This window comes from Choristoneura fumiferana, chromosome 13, assembly GCF_025370935.1.
Source record: "Choristoneura fumiferana chromosome 13, NRCan_CFum_1, whole genome shotgun sequence".
In the NCBI taxonomy this organism is placed as follows: Eukaryota; Metazoa; Arthropoda; class Insecta; order Lepidoptera; family Tortricidae; genus Choristoneura; species Choristoneura fumiferana.
This window is the reverse complement of record NC_133484.1, coordinates 19,025,172-19,043,338: the sequence shown is the minus strand read 5'-3', so window position 1 is coordinate 19,043,338 and position 18,167 is coordinate 19,025,172. Positions and strand designations below refer to the sequence as shown.

The 18,167-nt window shown below is 37.1% G+C and overlaps 1 protein-coding gene across 2 annotated transcripts in view; it reads right to left on the bottom strand.

Annotated features, from left to right (window-relative positions):
* LOC141434272 (synaptic vesicle glycoprotein 2B-like) overlaps nucleotides 1-13,224 on the bottom strand; it is a 48,755-nt gene extending 35,531 nt beyond the window's left edge. For both annotated transcript variants that reach the window (XM_074096666.1, XM_074096665.1), the window contains exons 1-2: nucleotides 12,999-13,224; nucleotides 8,122-8,187 (exon numbers count right to left, since the gene is read on the bottom strand). In XM_074096666.1, coding sequence (XP_073952767.1) covers nucleotides 8,122-8,187; nucleotides 12,999-13,029 — 97 coding nt within the window. In that variant the 5' untranslated portion in view covers nucleotides 13,030-13,224. The remainder of the gene's footprint in view (nucleotides 1-8,121; nucleotides 8,188-12,998) is intronic.
* Nucleotides 13,225-18,167: the final 4,943 nt, after the last annotated feature.

Genomic DNA, 18,167 nt, shown 5'->3' with positions numbered 1-18,167 from the left:
TCAGAAGTTTTGGCTAGCCTTGTTAATCTTCCTTTCTAACACTTACTTAATACACTAGGTGCAAATGTTCATTTGTTACCTAAACTTAATAATCATTTTAATTAACTATAATATTTAAGGAATGTTCTGAAGTATTCTAGTCCTTTCTAATTAATAAGTCCGTGCCGTGTTTAAGAATCCATCTTTGCGTATATACGTCCCACTGCTGGGCACAGGCCTCCCCTCAGAATGAGAGGGCTCAATGCGGATTGGGAACACACACACCATTTAATTGCTTCGCAGATTTTGTGCTGGTTTCCTCACGATGTTTTCCTATATCGAAAATACAAACTGAAATATAGATGCACAGAAAAACCAGAAAAATAAGACCAACACTGGGAATCGAACCCAGGTCCTAATCTTAATTTGATTGCTTATAACGACATCTCTTGTCCGGGTGAGCGGTTAGTTCCAATGGAATGCCGAAAGTTTCTCGATGACGGCTACGGTATAGATGTCGCTAGCGTCACTGCTTAAGTGGCTAAATAAGAAACAAACAAGCTGAGATATGTGGTGCATAGGGGAAATTCGTGTCTGTGCCGTTGACCAACAGTGGTGTAGCGGTATAGCACGCGGTACGGAATACCGAGGACCTGGGTTCGATTCCCAGTGGTGGTCTTATTTTTCTGGTTTTTCTTTCTGTGCATCTATAAATCAGTTTGTATTTTCAATTTAGATTTTACGGGATGACCGTAAAAGTAAAAATTTGGAATTGAAATAAAATGTACGAAAAGATTCCAAAAAACCAATCTGAATTTTCCTATATCGTTAATTGTTTAATTAAATAAACATTTAAGCCGTGAATCATCAAAGCTTTTACAAGCTACTTTTATTTCCTGGATCTTCCACAAACGTACATATGTTTTTTTTGATCTGGCATTATTTTTCCAACACAAATATTATTATAGCATGAATAGGCACATTTTAAATTTAAGACACATTTTGAACAATAGTATTATCAATTAAACATCTGTATATTAGAATTCAGGCACTTGAGTACACATGTTCATTTTTCTAGCGAACAAAAGTTCATATTTTGAATGGTTTTCTATTATTTTCAAGCATACAATAAATTAATACGTTTCATTGATAAGAATACGGTGTGACTTATAAAGACAATACTTCCTATGATATCATAAGTAGTGTGTAAACTCTTAGTTGTTATACGTTATGTAATTTCAGTGTTATGGGAAACCATAACGTTCAGTTCACATACTTTTGTTATACTATAGCTTAGTGGGTTTTAATAGTAAACGAATAGTCTCGGCAAAGTAGGACGCCCTCCAGCCAGGTGGAGTGACGATAGCGAAAAGTTGCCACAGGGAAAAAAAGGATGTCTCAGATTAAGACAAATAAAGATTGGTTTTTTGGAATCTTTTTGTATTTTTTATTTCAATTCCAAATTTTTTGCTACTTTTACGGTCATCCTGTAAAACCCATAAATGGGTATTGGTATGTTTTTTACGGGATGACCGTAAAAGTAACAAAAAGAACAATCTTAATTTGATTGCTTAATAACGACATCTCTTGTCCGGGTGAGCGGTTAGTTCCAATGGGGTGCTGAAAGTTTCTCGATGAGGGCTACAGCATAGATGTCGCTAGTGTCGCTGCTTAAGTGACTAAATAAGAAAAACAAACAAGCTGAGATATGTGGTGCATAGGAGAAATTCGTGTCTGTATCACTGTCCAGTGGTGGTGTAGTGGTATAGCACGTGGCACGGAATGCCGAGGACCTGGGTTCGATTCCCAGCGCTGGTCTTATTTTTCTGGTTTTTCAATGCATCTTCAGTTTGTATTTTCGATATGGGTTAATATAAGACAAATACCCTTGGACAAGACAATATTTCATATATAGCCGGACGCCATATTGTATTGGATGAAGACAAATATTGTCTTGGGTTAAAACTATTATCTTATTTAAAGAAAATAATTACTTAGATTTAAACAATATTCCTGAGACTATGAATATTCATGGTCAAAGAATTCCTTTTTTCCGTGCAGAAGCTGCATACATCGTGAATTGGCGCAGATCTTGAAACCTCAACCGCCAAGTTTAGAGACATGAAATTTGACCCTTCGTTTCGTTGATTTGTATTTATATACAATTATACAAGGTCAATGAAACCCACGATGTAATTTTTGGAAATTTATCGAAATCCCTAAAATTCGATTCAACAGCTGAATTTAGATTGGCGCATGCGAATCCATGTGTAAAAGCTAGTTTTTTTTTAAATATTTGATAGGGGGGAAATGAGCTGGCGGGTCACCTGATAGAAAGAAATCACTGCCGGCCATGGACGCGCATGATATAAGTTGAGTTACAGATGCGTTGCCGGTCCTTTTAGAAAAGATAAGCAGGGTAGGTTAGGAATAGAGTGAGTACTAGTAGAGTTGGAGTATTGAATTTATCACAAATTGGTACAGAACCCTGACCCGACACACATTTGATCGCACTTTTCTTCGTTAAAGTGTAAATCACACATGACAGCAGCGGGTCGAGAGCGGGTCGGGTCGGGAGTGCGGCGGGCCTGTTTGTTTAGGTGACTGTGTATGAACAACATCACACTGCGATCCCCCCGCACGACCCACCCCGCACCGCCGTTGATTCGATGTTGTCCACATACAGCCACGTAAAAGGCCCGCCGCACCGACCCGACCCGCTCCCGACCCGCTACCGCTCTGTGTTTCACGCTTAATATTTTACGACTGGGTCCTTTAGAGTTTGGAAAGCCACACCAATAACAATAATTACGCAATTAACGAGTTATTCATTAGAGTTTCAAAATAAGTATTTCTTATCTCGCCCCTCAATGAGCTGTTATGTATAACACTGTTGGACTGCCATAATATTTACAATACCAAGTGTGCCTTACGGTTATTCAAGCACTCATTGTACTGGTGCTTTATCCAGACTGTAATCTTATTTTCAACTTAGTAACGTGGAAGTTTCGAGGGGGTTTGAGGGTTCATCATCATAAACCTTGACCTTGACCTTGTGCAAGGTCCGCCCGGATTGCTACCCACCATCTTGCTCGCTAATCCTGCCGTGAAGCAGCAGTGCTTGCACTGTTGTGTTTCGGCGTGGAGAGTAAGACAGCCGGTAAAATTACTGGCACTAGAGGTATCCCATCTTAGGCCTCTAGGTTGGCAACGCATCTGCAATACCCCTGGTGTTGCAGATGTTTATGGGCGGTGGTGATCTCTAACCATCAGGAAACCCACTTGCTCGTTTGCCATCCAGTCGAATAAAAAAAAATAAACATCATCGTCATCAATCATCATCCCAGCCTCTATAAGTCCCACTGCTAGATGTCTGGATAAGCGAAGGGAACGGAATGTAACCAAAAATATTCGCTTAATCAAAAAATCTTTTTAAGAACTCTAGATATAATGTTTGTTTGTTGTGGGTTCAAACCCTGGATATCACCTCTGAGTTTTTCGAAATTCATGTGCGGAATTACATTTGAAATTTACCACGAGCTTTGCGGTGAAGGAAAAACATCGCGAGGAAACCTGCACCAACCTGCGCAGCAATTCAATGGTGCCCAATCCGCACTGGGCCCGCGTGGGAACTATGGCCCAGGCCCTCTTGTTCTGAGAGGAGGCCTGTGCCCAGCAGTGGGACGTTTATAGGCTGGGAAAAAATAATGTTTTTGAAAGACCTGTAGAAATATGTATCACACGTTGATTTTTGCTCATTTTTTTTTTACTTTCTCCTAAAATATTTATTTTTGTTTTTTGACACCTAGTTAGTTAACACCCAAATTAATTATCTGCTATTATAACACATCTTTACTCCCAGTTAGTTTTTGAGTTAATTGCCTCTGATATACGGACGGAAAGAAGTACAAAACGAAACAATAAGTGTCTTGTCAATTTGACTACGGAACCCTAAAAAGTAGTCACAACAAAAAGAAGGAAACCTTTGGCAAATGACAGTGCGAGTTCGTTGCCTTATATGTAAAGAAACATAGTTAATTTGTTGTTAAGCACTTAATAAAATTGGCTAAGAATCTAATATGATAGTTCTGTTGATAAACTCATGAGGCAAACTATTAGAGTCCATTTGTTTATTACACGAAGTTTTCTCTGCAGAGTTTGTTAATAGTTATTTATGTGGCTGGTGCATAATGAGAGGCATTAAAGTACGAGTGTGGTTTTATGAAACGAGCCGAAGGCGAGTTTCATAATAAGATCACACGAGTGTTTTAATGCCTAATTATGTATAGCCGCATACATAACTTTATCTACATGCATATCATAAGTTTTCTATAATATGTTCAGATATGGCCTGTATTTTTAAGTTAGTGTTACTGATAACTAGTTTGAAGTACCTACCAAAGCTTAAATAAAACAGATAATAAAAAACTAAAGCTTTATTTATAATAATAATTATTATCTACATGCATGTCATAAGTTTTCTACAATATGTACAGATATGCATTGTTAAAAAAAGTATTACCGATACTTTAATGTAAACATTAAGATGCACCCGCAGATACCAGGTTTCTTAATAAAGGCCATTTGATAGTCGTTTCTGAACATATAATAGGGAAGTTATGATATGCATGTAGATAAAGTTAATTATTATTTTAACTTAACGCATAATGTCATAATCATAACCTATTCTAATATATAAAATTCTCGTGTCACAATGTTTGTGACCAAACTCCCCCGAAACAGTTTGATCGATTTTTATGTCATTTTTTTGTGTATATTCTGTAGGTCTGAGAATAGGGCGTAATAGTAGATTGTTGCACCAAGCAGAAAGTTATTTATCACTGCATCGAGTGCTGGAGCCCGAGCGTGAGCGAGGGCTTTAAAAAGCACGAGGGCAATATAAATTACTTAATGCGAGGTGCATAATCTGCTTTTCTTTCAACTATTACAGGATAGTAGACGAAAAAAAACTCATGCTAAACAATTCATAGGAAAGAAATGTCACTAGCACTCGATGATTCCATTTTTGTAAGTTTACATTCGCAAGGTTCCCGCCAAGTTGTTTTTTTTAATTTCTTACTTTTTTGGCAGAGTTAGTATATATAGCAGATATTTTTACTGCCAAATTTCGGATGGGCGCTAGGTTGCCACACAACACACACAAGTTTTTTTTTTAAATATACGGCTACTTTATATTTTTGGTAGAATTGGTTGGTAGCAACAATTTTTTGTACGCAATCTGTCAAATTTCATAAGACCGTCAGGTTGACCAACGTAACACTAGATTTTTTTACACTATGCAGGCTAATTTTATAGCAAAAATTCTTGTGTTACCTACCTCTTTGGTCGTGTAATTAAAAAAATCTAAAACAATGCAATATAGGATTTTCATACAACTCTTCTGCTCTAGAGCAGAAAAGTCCCGCTTTGTGCTGGGTATTTAGTGCGGTTATAATGAAATTAAAGCGTAGTTGGAAGAAATAGTAGATTGATAACCAAAGGTGGAAGGTGGCCCATTTCAACCGAGATATTTCGAGGGGAAATGGGTAATTTCACCCGAGATAGACACACTACTTTTCATTTTGACTGTGAGGGAAGTAAAATAGAATAATAACAAATTCGCAAGGGAATCAAAACCTACGGGGTACTTCCAGTGAACTCAGAATCTTGAAATTTGGTACGAAGCAACGTCTTATAGCACAGATAAAAGAAAAATTGCGAAAAGCAAAATGTTTATTTACATCACATAATAAAAATATTTTTAATCATTTTTTTAATCATTTTTACGGAACCCTATTTTTGCAGGTGGTAGGACCTTGTGCAAGGTCCGCCCGGATTGCTACCACCATCTTGCTCGCTAATCCTGCCGTGAAGCAGCAGTGCTTGCACTGTTGTGTTCGGCGTGGAGAGTAAGACAGCCGGTGAAATAACTGGCACTTTGGTATTCCATCTTAGGCCTCTAGGTTGGCAACGCATCTGCAATACCCTGGTGTTGCAGTTGTCTATGGGCGGTGGTGATCTCTTACCATCAGGAGACCCACTTGCTCGTTTGCCATCCAGTCGAATAAAAAAAAAAAAAAAAACCCTCGGTATTTTATTGTATAATAGTTTTTTTAGTGTTATTTATTATTATTTAATTAATTTTGATTTCTTGTGATTAGATAGATAAATAAACATAGATTAATTATCAATTGACATAGATTATGTCAAACTAGATCTCTGATTTCCTGCTATAGTTTTGTTACGTGCCGATTGCTATAATTATATTGCCGAATAGAGATGTGACAGTGCGCGCACGCGTAGTTATCAGATGTTGATAAACATGCGAGCGCATCGCACGTTCGGTGCTTGTTGTGGCTTGGAGATGCGCGCTGTAGCGGTGCGCATCCACTCTCATATTTTCGCAAGTCATAATTTAATGTTTGTCATAACTTTTGTAATTAATATTTTTTTCTGTCGAAGCTATATTTTTTTAGAAATTATCATTAATGGTTATCTTGTATAACTCTTTAGGTTAAGCTTGTTTTATAATTATAAAAATTCTGAAAAAAATATTGATTCAGAGAAAGAGAATAATCAATACTTTATTAATTATGAATTTTCAGTTATGAATGAGAGTCGATATGGACCCCAAAATATGGGCCCCCAGGATCCTTTATACAACCTAATGCTTTAATATGGAAAATATGGACCCATTGCTTTATTGATTGATTATTGAAGCGAAGCCGTGGTGGCCGAGTGGTTTGACCTATGGCCTCTCAAGCAGAGGATCGTGGGTTCAAACCCCGGCTCGCACCTCTGAGTTTTTCGGAATTCATGTGCGAAATTACATTTGAAATTTACCACGAGCTTTACGGTGAAGGAAAACATCGTGAGGAAAGCTGCACAACCTGCGAAGCAATTCAATGGTGTGTGTGATCTCAATCCGCACTGGGCCCGCGTGGGAACTACGGCCCAAGCCCTCTCATTCCGAGAGGAGGCCTGTGCTCAGCAGTGGGACGTATATAAGCTGGGATGACGAGCGATAGCGCGGGTCCATAGCGACTCTCATAATTGTCGCAATTCATAATGTATTGTTTTTCATAACTCTTCTTTCTCTGAATTTATTTCCAATTTTTTTTTCTCTAGTCAGATACGCGGCATAGGACATTGTTAGTTAAGTTAGTTAGTGCATTGCAGTGTCATAGACGATAAGGTTTTTTAAACCGATAAACCTGCCTGCGATTAATCTGAACTCAAAAAATAGAAAGAAAAGAAAGAAAGAAAGAAAATACATTTATTCACAACACAAGACACAACAATAGTATTAAGTACAAATAGACAACACGTAGGAAAGTATGTGTCATTGCGGTTGTGAATAGGACACTGGCTCAGCATAATGCTGAAGCGTTAATAATAAACACCCCAGCGCTGATTTTCAGCCAGCACAGCAAAATAGCTGGCATACGTTTCGGTTTTTACAAATATAAAGTAAATATTTCTCGCTTTTTGATGCTGGTTAATCAATTAGATAGAGTTATTTAAGAGGGAGGTTGATTATATAACTTATATTTTAGTTAAAAAAAGACTAACGTATATTATAGTTGAAACAAGCATGTTGAAAAAAAGTTAAAATATTTTTATTCAATTAAGGCTATTAACAATGGAGCGACGACCTGGTTAAGATCGCGGGATCGCAGTGGATGCGAAAGCACAAGACCGGTCTGAGTGGAGAGCCTTGGGGGAGGCCTATGTCCAGCAGTGGACATCTTTCGGCTGACATGATGATGATGATGATGATGATGAAGGCTATTAACAAGAACTTGTGAACGTCGAAAAATCTACCACCGGTTTTGAAAACCTCTGTTGAGAAGAATTCGAAAGAACTTATCTTGTCGACCCGCTACTGCTTATATTATTTAATACGAGAATGAGAGGGACGGTACGATACGAACTTCGACTTTCAAATTTCATAGTAGCCCCTCAGAATCGCTTCGCAGGACGTAACTCTTCAACAGTTAAAGACATCAACTTGAAACTGGTGCTGATATGTAGTTTAGATAACAATGCCAACAAAAGGTTTTTATAATTAACAGCAAAAAACGCTGGCATAAAAAACTTAAAAAAAGAACTTTATGTAAAATATGATTGAAGATAACTTACCCGCAGTGTCTAGCGCCGTCTCATAGTCCGCAACTTCATCCTCCTCCCCTCTTCCTCTATGTGTGGCTAGAAAAGAAAGAGTTGATTAATAGTACATTACTGCAGAGTCCGCGAAATAGGGGATTGCTGACCGAGTAGTTATAGATGGCCGTGCCGAGGCCATCTAAAGATACGAGGCCGACAGTCCCTGTTCGCGGACGAGACTTGTATAGTGCTTTTCTCAAATAAATAAGGAAATAATACCATGTCACTTGATGATGAACTTATATCGGAAAAAATAACACTGATTAAAATTAAAAACCACTCATTTTAGGTATAAACTGTATAAGTATTTGTTTTTTTTTCTATTGCTGCCAAAAATACTCTTTTTCAGTATTTTTTGTAAGCTCGGGTTAATGTTTTTGCCACCAAATTTTGAGATGATTTTATTTATTAAACAATCACGACACCTTATTAATTGGTTATTTTAATTCATTATTAACAATAAAAATGTCAATCCTTGTTTATAATATTGAATACTTACCTGATTAAATCTAATTAATAATCTAGTCGAATAAGAGATTATTAAGTAAATACATATTCACGAACTATGTTTTTCCTAATTGGCAGCATGCCGTAGAGAGCTAAAAAAAAAAAAACCCACTGAAACAAAAGACAATCACTTTGCTGGCTATGGCCAGGCAATGTTGCTTGAAATCCCATTACTGTCTTCTAATTTGAAATAGGGATGTTGACACCATTAAAAAATAATTCGAAGACACGACTCCAGTAAAAAAACGATTTATTTTAGCCCTGAAAACCAGATTAATTTTCGATTAACTGCAAAATTAGATTTTTTGTTGCTTTAAAACAAATAAATAGTTAGTTGATTGAGTGTGCGAACAAGTGACGTCATAAGCTGCTATTTCCATGGGAGAATTGTGTTTTGACAGCTCATAAAAAGTACGTCAATTGATTGGTGGTGTCAACATCCCTATTAGAACGAATGTTCAATAAGTGCTATACAAAGACTTACTTCGCGTTCTATCATCACGAATATAAAGACATTTCCTTGGATATTTGAGAAAAACATATTATTATTAACACCCTTTACCCTGCTACTCCACAACCACACGTGCGATTCAGGCTATATCAGTGCAACTCGATAAAAAGCGATAATGAAATAACTCAAAACCTTAGACACCCCAACAACCGCCTTTTTAGGGTTCCGTAGTCAACTAGGAACCATTATAGTTTCGCCATGTCTGTCCGTCTGTCTGTCTGTCTGTCTGTCTGTCTGTCCACGGCTAGGCTCAGAGACCGTTAGTACTAGAAATCTGTCATTTGGCATAAATATACATATCAGTCACGCGGGCAAAATGGTATAATAAAAAAAAGGAAAAATATTTTTAGGGTACCTCCCATAGACGTAAAGTGGGGGTAATTTTTTTTTCTTGACTAACCCTGTAGTGTGGGATATCGTTGGAAAGGTCTTTTAAAACCGTTGGGGGGTTGCTAAGACACTTTCGATTCAGTGATCTGTTTGCGAAATATTCAACTTTAAAGTGCAGTTTTTTTTTAAATCGAGCGCCACCCCCGCCCCTAAAATCTAAACTGTTGGATGGAAAAATTTGAATAAAAAAACAGGATGGTAGCAAATATATCAAATTTACACGGAAAATTATAACGGCCAAGATTGCTTGAGAATTAGTAGTAGTTTAACAGTAAATAACTGCCTAAGGTACAAAATATACCTAAACTTGGAAGATTCTGTAAACCATACGAAATCCTTAGAAAAATATTATCTTGATTTTTTCGTAATGGCTACGGAACCCTATCTGGGCGTGTCCATACGCTCTTGGCCGGTTTTAAGTTAAGGTTAGTTAATTGAATTTATTTTCATATAGTAAGTACCTTAATGATTTAAAAATATATATTTGTATGTTTTGTTAAGGCAGTAATTCTACTTAATTTCTAACCCTTCGCAATTTGCTGTCAGCTACGCTTGCCGTTTTTAGAAAAAAAATACCTGGCAGAAAAACGGCCAGTATTAAATTTGTAAAAAGTATGCAATCTCGTTAGAAGATTTAACTGGCGTATGCTGCATTTACAACTCGATACTACTTGATTCTGAACAAACTGCTTTCAGGGCCTAATTGCCAAATTCCAAGCAAACAATATTAGTAAACTTCAATACAAAATCGCTAATATTATTAGCTTGTAATTGCAATGGGGCCGAGGTTTTCAGTTATTTAATTAAGTACCTACCACCTTCCAATCCAACATAATGTTTTTTTTTTCATTTTAAATCTTAAAAATATTATTTATGTTCTAGCAGTTTCGTTTCGTTAGATTTTTATATTCAGTTATCGCTTTCCCACGGGTTTTATTCCAAAAATTGTTTCGCTGTTTTCTCTTCAGCACAGGCCTCCTTTCAGAACAAGAGAACTTGGGCCATAGTTCCCACGCGATCTTACTTTGTTCATAATTTATTGAATCAGACGTTACTTTGCGTAAGTTTGAGTCTAACATCTGGTACCTATAGTAAACGGTTTTGTTCCTCTGAGGATGAACTCTGATTGAGTTCGAAACGCATCGGTGTAGTGTGACGATCGTGATAGTTCTACAATGTGGAGGTGGAGGAACTACATGCAAACATATTTGGTTCATGGACATAGCTATCGCAAGGTCTCGGGTGAAAGACCGTTCCCACTTTTAGGGTGTCGGACTGTCGGATCCGTTTCGTGTCGGATGTCGGTAATTTTTATAGAAAATCGTGTCGGTCAATTGTGAATAGTTTCATATAAAATGTTCTGCCACTGGAACATCCGATTAAAATCCGGGTCCGACATCCAACAAGTAAGAACCAGCTCTGAGTAAAATTGTTAATTGTGTTAATAGTTCATTGACTTTGTTTATAAGCCGAATATACATTTTCTTTCATTCTTTCTCCTTTTTGGGGTGTTCAACGTGAAATCGTAACAAATAAACAAACGAACTCACATTCGCATTTGTAATTAGTTAAGACTAGCTGTTGCCCGCGACTCTATCAACGAATAATTCGTATCTTATCTCACGAGAACTATGCAGTTGTATATCGAACTATCTCCACGCCAAATTTTATCTAAACAAGTTTAGTGGTTTAAGCTCAAAGAGGTGACACACAGACAATCACTCAGAGTTATAGTTTTGATTAGGCTGAATGGATGCTATGCATTATAAAACATCGTGTCGCAACGTCGTTGCTACTTAGCACGTGTAGTCATGGAGAGAGTAAAATATTTTTTAGTAATTTGCTTTATTAAATTATGTCGTATCTTAATTGAACTTTAATTTGTTAATTATACTAGTCAATTTTTTTTATTTTTTTTATATTACAAAAAACCGGCCAAGAGCGTGTCGGACACGCCCGAAATAGGGTTCCGTAGCCATTACGAAATAATTAAGTATAGTTTTTTAAGGATTTCGTATTTTGTACGGAATTTTCCAAGTTTAGGAATATTTTATATCTTAGGCTGCTATTTACTCTTAAACTACTAATAATTCTCAAGCAAACTTAGCCGTTATAGTTTTCCTTGAAAGTTTGATATACTTAAAATTCAGGATAGTAGCCTGAATTTTTTCAAATTTTTCCAGCCACCGGTTTAGATTTTAGAGGGGGGGGGGGCGCTTGATTTTAATGAAAATTTGCACTTTAAAGTTGAATATGTCGCAAAAAATCGAAAAATCGTCTTAGCAACCCCCTAATGGTTTTAAAAGACCTATTCAACAATACCTCATAAAAAAATCACCCCCACTTTACGTCTATGGGAAGTACAGTAAAAAATTTTTTTTAATTTTTTATTGTACCATTTTGTCGGCATAGTTTATATATATATATCCGTGCAAAAATACAGTTTTCTAGCATTGGTAGTCCCTGAGCAAAGCCGCGGACGGCCGGACAGACAGACAGACAGACATGGCGAAACTATAAGGGTTCCGTTTTTGCCATTTTGGCTCTGAAACCCTAAAAACGACACTTTCGGGTGATAAATGACTAGGGGTCAGGGGAATACTTTAGAAAAAGTACGGTGAAATAATATTGGGCAAAATCTTCTCAATTGTCATTCATTCAATACATTTTAAATAAATGCGTCCTCACAATTCGCACAAAGCGTTTTTTTTTTGAACAAATAGGGATTAGAGTTCCCCGCCTGTCAAACATCAAAGCGAAATACCAAGTATGTAATTTTAATACCAGTTAATTATCTTAAAATCACACTGGTTTTCCAATGGCCAAACGAATTAATATTTAAGTTGCCTAAAAGTATAGCTGAGTTTTCGCGGAATAAATTAAGATTTAAATTATTGTAATCAATGGATGACCTAAAATATTGATAACAGTTAGGTATTCATTTTAGTTTAATAATCTACAATTAAAAAATAATTTTGATGATGATTTCATTTCAATGTTACAATCTGACCGTCTTCAAATCTAGATTAAATTGCATTGACTGGGTAAGTATGTTCGATCTTAAGCCACATCTTTGCTTACCATTACGCGGAATCACGTTCAAACGCAAACCTGCCTTGCAAAAAAAATGTAGAAAAAAAAACAAAATTTTGCTCAATCTGTCATCCAAATACCCCATTTTTTTAAATAAAAAAAGTTAGAAAAATTTGAGTACAGGATAAAATATAAAAATGTTAAAATTTAAAAATGTATAATATCACAAAAGTTTTAAACTAGAGATCCATGTTTCTCAAGCTGTGCTCAAGCTAAATAATTTAAAAATTATAACTTCTCATTTCGAGATTCAATCCAATTCCTGAAATTTAATCTCGACTGTATCGAAAAAACAAAACAAACTGACGCGTTTTCAAACGCGCGTATTTTAGGAAATAAAAAAAAAACTTACGACTCCCAATTGGCGCTGTCCGACAGACCATGATAGTTCCGGCAAATTAAAACAATATTCCACAGCACGTAACGTAACCACCATCGAATTCGAAAATTCGAAATTTAAAATATCCAAAATGGCCGGCGCCACCACACGTCCGCACTCCACTAACGCTGGCCTCGACAATGCCACAGAACTCTATACCGCCAGAATCGGCGACCTGAATTGAATTAAGAAGTTTTCGCGGATGCTAACGTAAAGCAAGTAAGTCAATTTCCGCTCTCAGAGACGTCGATTAAGATTGCATCAGGAATTAGTACTGAAAACAAGTTGAAGAACTGATCGAGACATAATTCATTTGCGTTTAATATCTGGAACGGCTGAGAATGCATTACAGATGCCTAAATTACTTTGTTTTTACAAGCTTTTATTTAAAATGTTTTAAATTTTACACCTACACCTACACCTGTTTTGTGTTTTTTTTTCAGGTGGTAGGACCTTGTGCAAGGTCCGCCCGGATTGCTACCACCATCTTGCTCGCTAATCCTGCCGTGAAGCAGTAGTGCTTGCACTGTTGTGTTTCGGCGTGGAGAGTAAGACAGCCGGTGAAATTACTGGCACTTGAGGTATCCCATCTTAGGCCAACTACTACTACGGGACTAGGTTGGCAACGCATCTGGTATTCCCTCCTGATCCTCCTGGTGTTGCAGGTGTCTATGGGCGGTAGTAATCTCTTACTATCAGGAGACCCACTAGCTCGTTTGTCATCCAGTCGAATAAAAAAAAGGTGCAATTTTGCATACTTTCATACATATAGCATACTGACTGACCAGGATATTCTTCGCAAAGACAGTCTTTCGTGTATACAAAAGTGTCCGTCGAAAAGTGTTAAATATAGGCGGCGCTACAGCTACAGGGAAGGTAAAGTTGAAAAGAAATTTATAACGATAGTCACAGTAAATTTACTCAATAATGTTTATAACAATCACGAAAATTGAAGCAGTTACTTTAAACACCGTACTTACTTAAACACCAGTTTAGTAAATACAGCCTAAAGAGGCTGTATTTACTAAACTGGTATTTACCCGCGGCAACGCACGCGTAAATCTAGACACTGCAGTTGAATTGAAATTGAGTTGAGTACCTTTTTGGTTGGTAATTCATTCGCGAGGTGTTACGTATTCTTCCAGGCTTCTAAAATTGGCTTATTTCTTTGTTTACAAACAATGAAGTAGGCAACACATTTTGAAACTATGCTTTCTTAATTTTCTAGTAATAACACTCTTACTTTCACCTGTCTCCATTTGTATTCTGAGTGTGCATGTGTAAGTGTATTTTTTGCAATCTCTTCAATATTATGTTCTACTGTTGGATGCCTCTTTCTTAGTTGCTTGTTGCTTAAAAGAAAGCACTGCTGATGATCATCATCATCATCATCATCCCAGCCTATATACGTGCCACTGCTGGGCACAGGCCTCCTCTCAGAACAAGAGGGCTTGGGCTATAGTTCCCACGCGGGCCCAGTGCGGATTTGGAACTTCACACGCACCATTGAATTGCTTCGCAGGTTTGTGCAGGTTTCCTCACGATGTTTTCCTTCACCGCAAAGCTCGTGGTAAATTTCAAATGTAATTCCGCACATGAATTTGGAAAAACTCAGAGGTGCGAGCCGGGGTTTGAACCCACAACCCTCTGATCGAGAGGCGATAGGTCAAACGACTAGGCCACCACGACTGCTGATGATATTTTTGTCAATTTTCAGAATAATTGCAATTTTCAGAATAACCTGCTAACGTGCTAAACTCTAGACCAGACTAAGGTGCTGTTTCACCATCCATTGATTAGTGTTAACTGACGGTTAAACGTGATGCCGTCTCTATTTGTTTTGTTCGAATAGACGGAGACGGCGTCACATTTAACCGTCAGTTAACACTAATCAATGGATGGTGAAACAGCCCCTAAACAAATTAAAAAAGCTGGTACAGATTCTGACGTAAAAATGTACTAAATATAATTTAGTTGTTTGAGCTTCCTACTTCCTCCAAACCACCTGTTTACTGAATGCAAATGAAATTACCGGTGAAAGAGTTAGGGATGTGCAGCAGAAACCAGTAGGGGAGACCAAGGAAAATTGTGTCATCGTCGATTTTTTGAAACTTCTTAACTGCTAGCAAGCTCGCTACAGCACGCGTTTGATAGTTCGAGACTTGAACTAAAAAAACGCGCGCTATTGCGTGCTCGCTAGCAGTTCATAAGGTCCAAAAAATCTACATTGTCACTACTCCCATGCCCCGTGCCCTGCCATGCCCTCGGTACCGCTCTGCTTTCAGAGCATGACATGAGTGCGTGTGAGCTAACTTTGGGGGCGGCAGACGTGAACTTGCCTTCGAAATCCAAAAGCTTAATGGTTACTTGACCTGAAATGTATATTTCAGAACTAAATTATTGTTATTATTATTTTAAAATTTATGACGGTGGAAGCATTCTACACTTCCACTGAACGTAGATATAGTTTAGATATAGTTAGTGTTTAGTTTTGTAACTAAGGGACCCCATACATCCCTGTATTATTATTATTGTTATTATTTGTATTTTTTTTCTTTAATTGTATAATATAGTTTTTAAGTATTTTATTTGTAATTATATTATTATGAAAAAATGACTTTCTGCCAAGTTCTTGCGGCGCATTCTTCTTGGCAATGATGGTCTTTCCGAAAGCGCTGGTAGTTAAAAAAATGACGTGTAAAAGTGCCCATTGCGGCCTATTTACTGAATAAATCATTTGAATTTTGAATTTTTGACTCTTCTCTGTCACAACAGTATCTCTCCTCGGTCCTCTAAAATTGCACAGTTGCCAGATTGCTACTACAAGATTGCTATAATAAATAATAATAATAAATAAGAGGTATCGCTCTCTGGTCAGTCGATTTTGTTCGGCTAGGTGGACTGATAACAAGGCGAGAATGGCGCGCAACTGGTAGATGCAGATGGCAAATTGCGTTAATGTTGCATTTAAGCAAAAAAGAATACGGAAATTCGTCGAAGAACTAAAGTCACCGACTTATTTCGAAGAATATGAAAGTTAAAGTAGCACTGGGCGAGCTACATCTTTCGAAGAACAGATAGCCATTAGGAGAGGAAGATCCTCGAGTGTTAAGCACGAACCGGAAGGCGAAGCGTTGGCAGGCCTCCCACTAGGTTTACTGATAATATCTCTATTAGTCAGGCAAAATGTAGGCAATGTGGGGTCATTTTAGATGGCTTATTGACATAGACAGTCAGACATGAAAAATTATGATTTACATATATTTATTATTTTTGTTGTGCTATATGAGCTACCTTTATGCAAAATTCCAAGTTTCCTGGCTAGCCGGAAATACCCTAACCTTTTTCTGTTAAGGCGATTTGTATAGAAACACCTTTTTAATGACTGTTGTAGCTTTTGATTACCTGACTTAGAAGTTTTATTTTTTTACAGCTTTCGGGAATACACTCCTAAATTACAATAATGGACGTAAGGTTTCAAGAGTTCACTATGAAGAAGTAGTCATTTTGTTTTGGCTGGGTATTTATGTAAATAAATAAATTGAATACTTCCCAAAGTTACTATTCCACGCGGACGAAGTCGCGGGCAAAAGCTATAATGTAATATGCCAAAACATGGTGGTGGAAGCCGTGGTGGCCGAGTGATTTGACCTATGGCCTCTCAAGCAGAGGATCGTGGGTTTAAAGCTCGGCTCGCACCTCTTAGTTTTTCGGAATTCATGTGCGAAATTACATTTGGGTTTTTACCACGAGCTTTACGGTGAAGGAAAACATCACGAGGAAACTGCACAAACCTGCGAAGCAATTCAATAGTGTGTGAGGTTCCCAATCCGCGCTGGGAGCTACCGCCAAAGCCCTCTCATTCCGAGAGGAGGCCTGTGCCCAGCAGTGGGACGTATAGCGATATTACCACAATTACATGAGACAGATTAATAGGTCCTCGGCAATCCTGTCAGTCAGATCAACCGGCTTTTGGAAAAAAGGGATTTTTTTTGAAACTCTCAAGTACTGAGCAAGCTGTAAGGTAGGCAGACTTTCACTTCTCACTAAGCGTTCATTAAGTGCACTTACTGCACGCGAAATTATACGTCAGGATTGTAATTGCAAGTTCCAGTGCAATTTAGATCATACGATACTTTAAACACTGTTGAGCATTTTCCTCTCAACTAAGTAGCAACTTTAAGATTTTTTAAGATATCATTGTTTGAATAGTTTCGTTTAAAGCTACGTTCCCACCAGAGATATACGAGGATATGTTGCTGCGAGGAATGTGTTTGTCATGAAAAACGCTTCATTTGCCTATTCTCACTCGGATTAGGTGTTTCCACTAGAACTGTGCTAAGCGAGGATAGATAAATTAAACGTTTTTATATTGGTTCATGAATCATGACATATATTTTCATTGCACGCAACGCATCCTAGCACGTCTCTGGTGGGAACGTAGAATTTCCCTTGGAAAATATCTAATATCTACGTTAGAGAAAATAACGGGCGAGTCACAAAGTTGTCGTCAAACAAATCTATATTTCTTTATTTATTTTATCTATTTTATTTTTATTTATCTATGTTGCTCTTATTTTTCTGGTTTTTCTGTGCATCTATATTTCAGTTTGTATTTTTAATTTAGGTTTTACGGGATGACCGTAAAAGTAAAAATTTGGAATTGAAATAAAAATACAAAAAGACTCCAAAAAACCAATCTTAAATGTATATAAATAATAATGAATCGTAAAAAAATTTAGCAATTTCTTTAGTGACATGAATTCTTCATCCCATTTAAATGTTGTTTAGTTTAGTTTATTTATTCACTCAACATAACAATTACATTATATAAATACATTGTCAGATTATATAAGAATGTTGTGTTTTTTTTGTTAAATTATTTAATGGAATGCATGTTTTAGCGAAATTTGGGATTAGTTTTTGATAATAATTGGAAAAGGCAACAAATCGTTTTACATCTTCGGCATTCCTTGGTTCTGGATAGTTTTGTAAGGTTACAACCTTGTCGGGATCCGGTTTAATGCCTTCTGCTCACTCTTCTGCTGATTCTAAATGGCCTAGATAGAGAATCTCTTTTTTTTTAATTCACACTTGCTTGGATTTAATTTTAAGTTAAATTTACGGAGACGACTGAATATA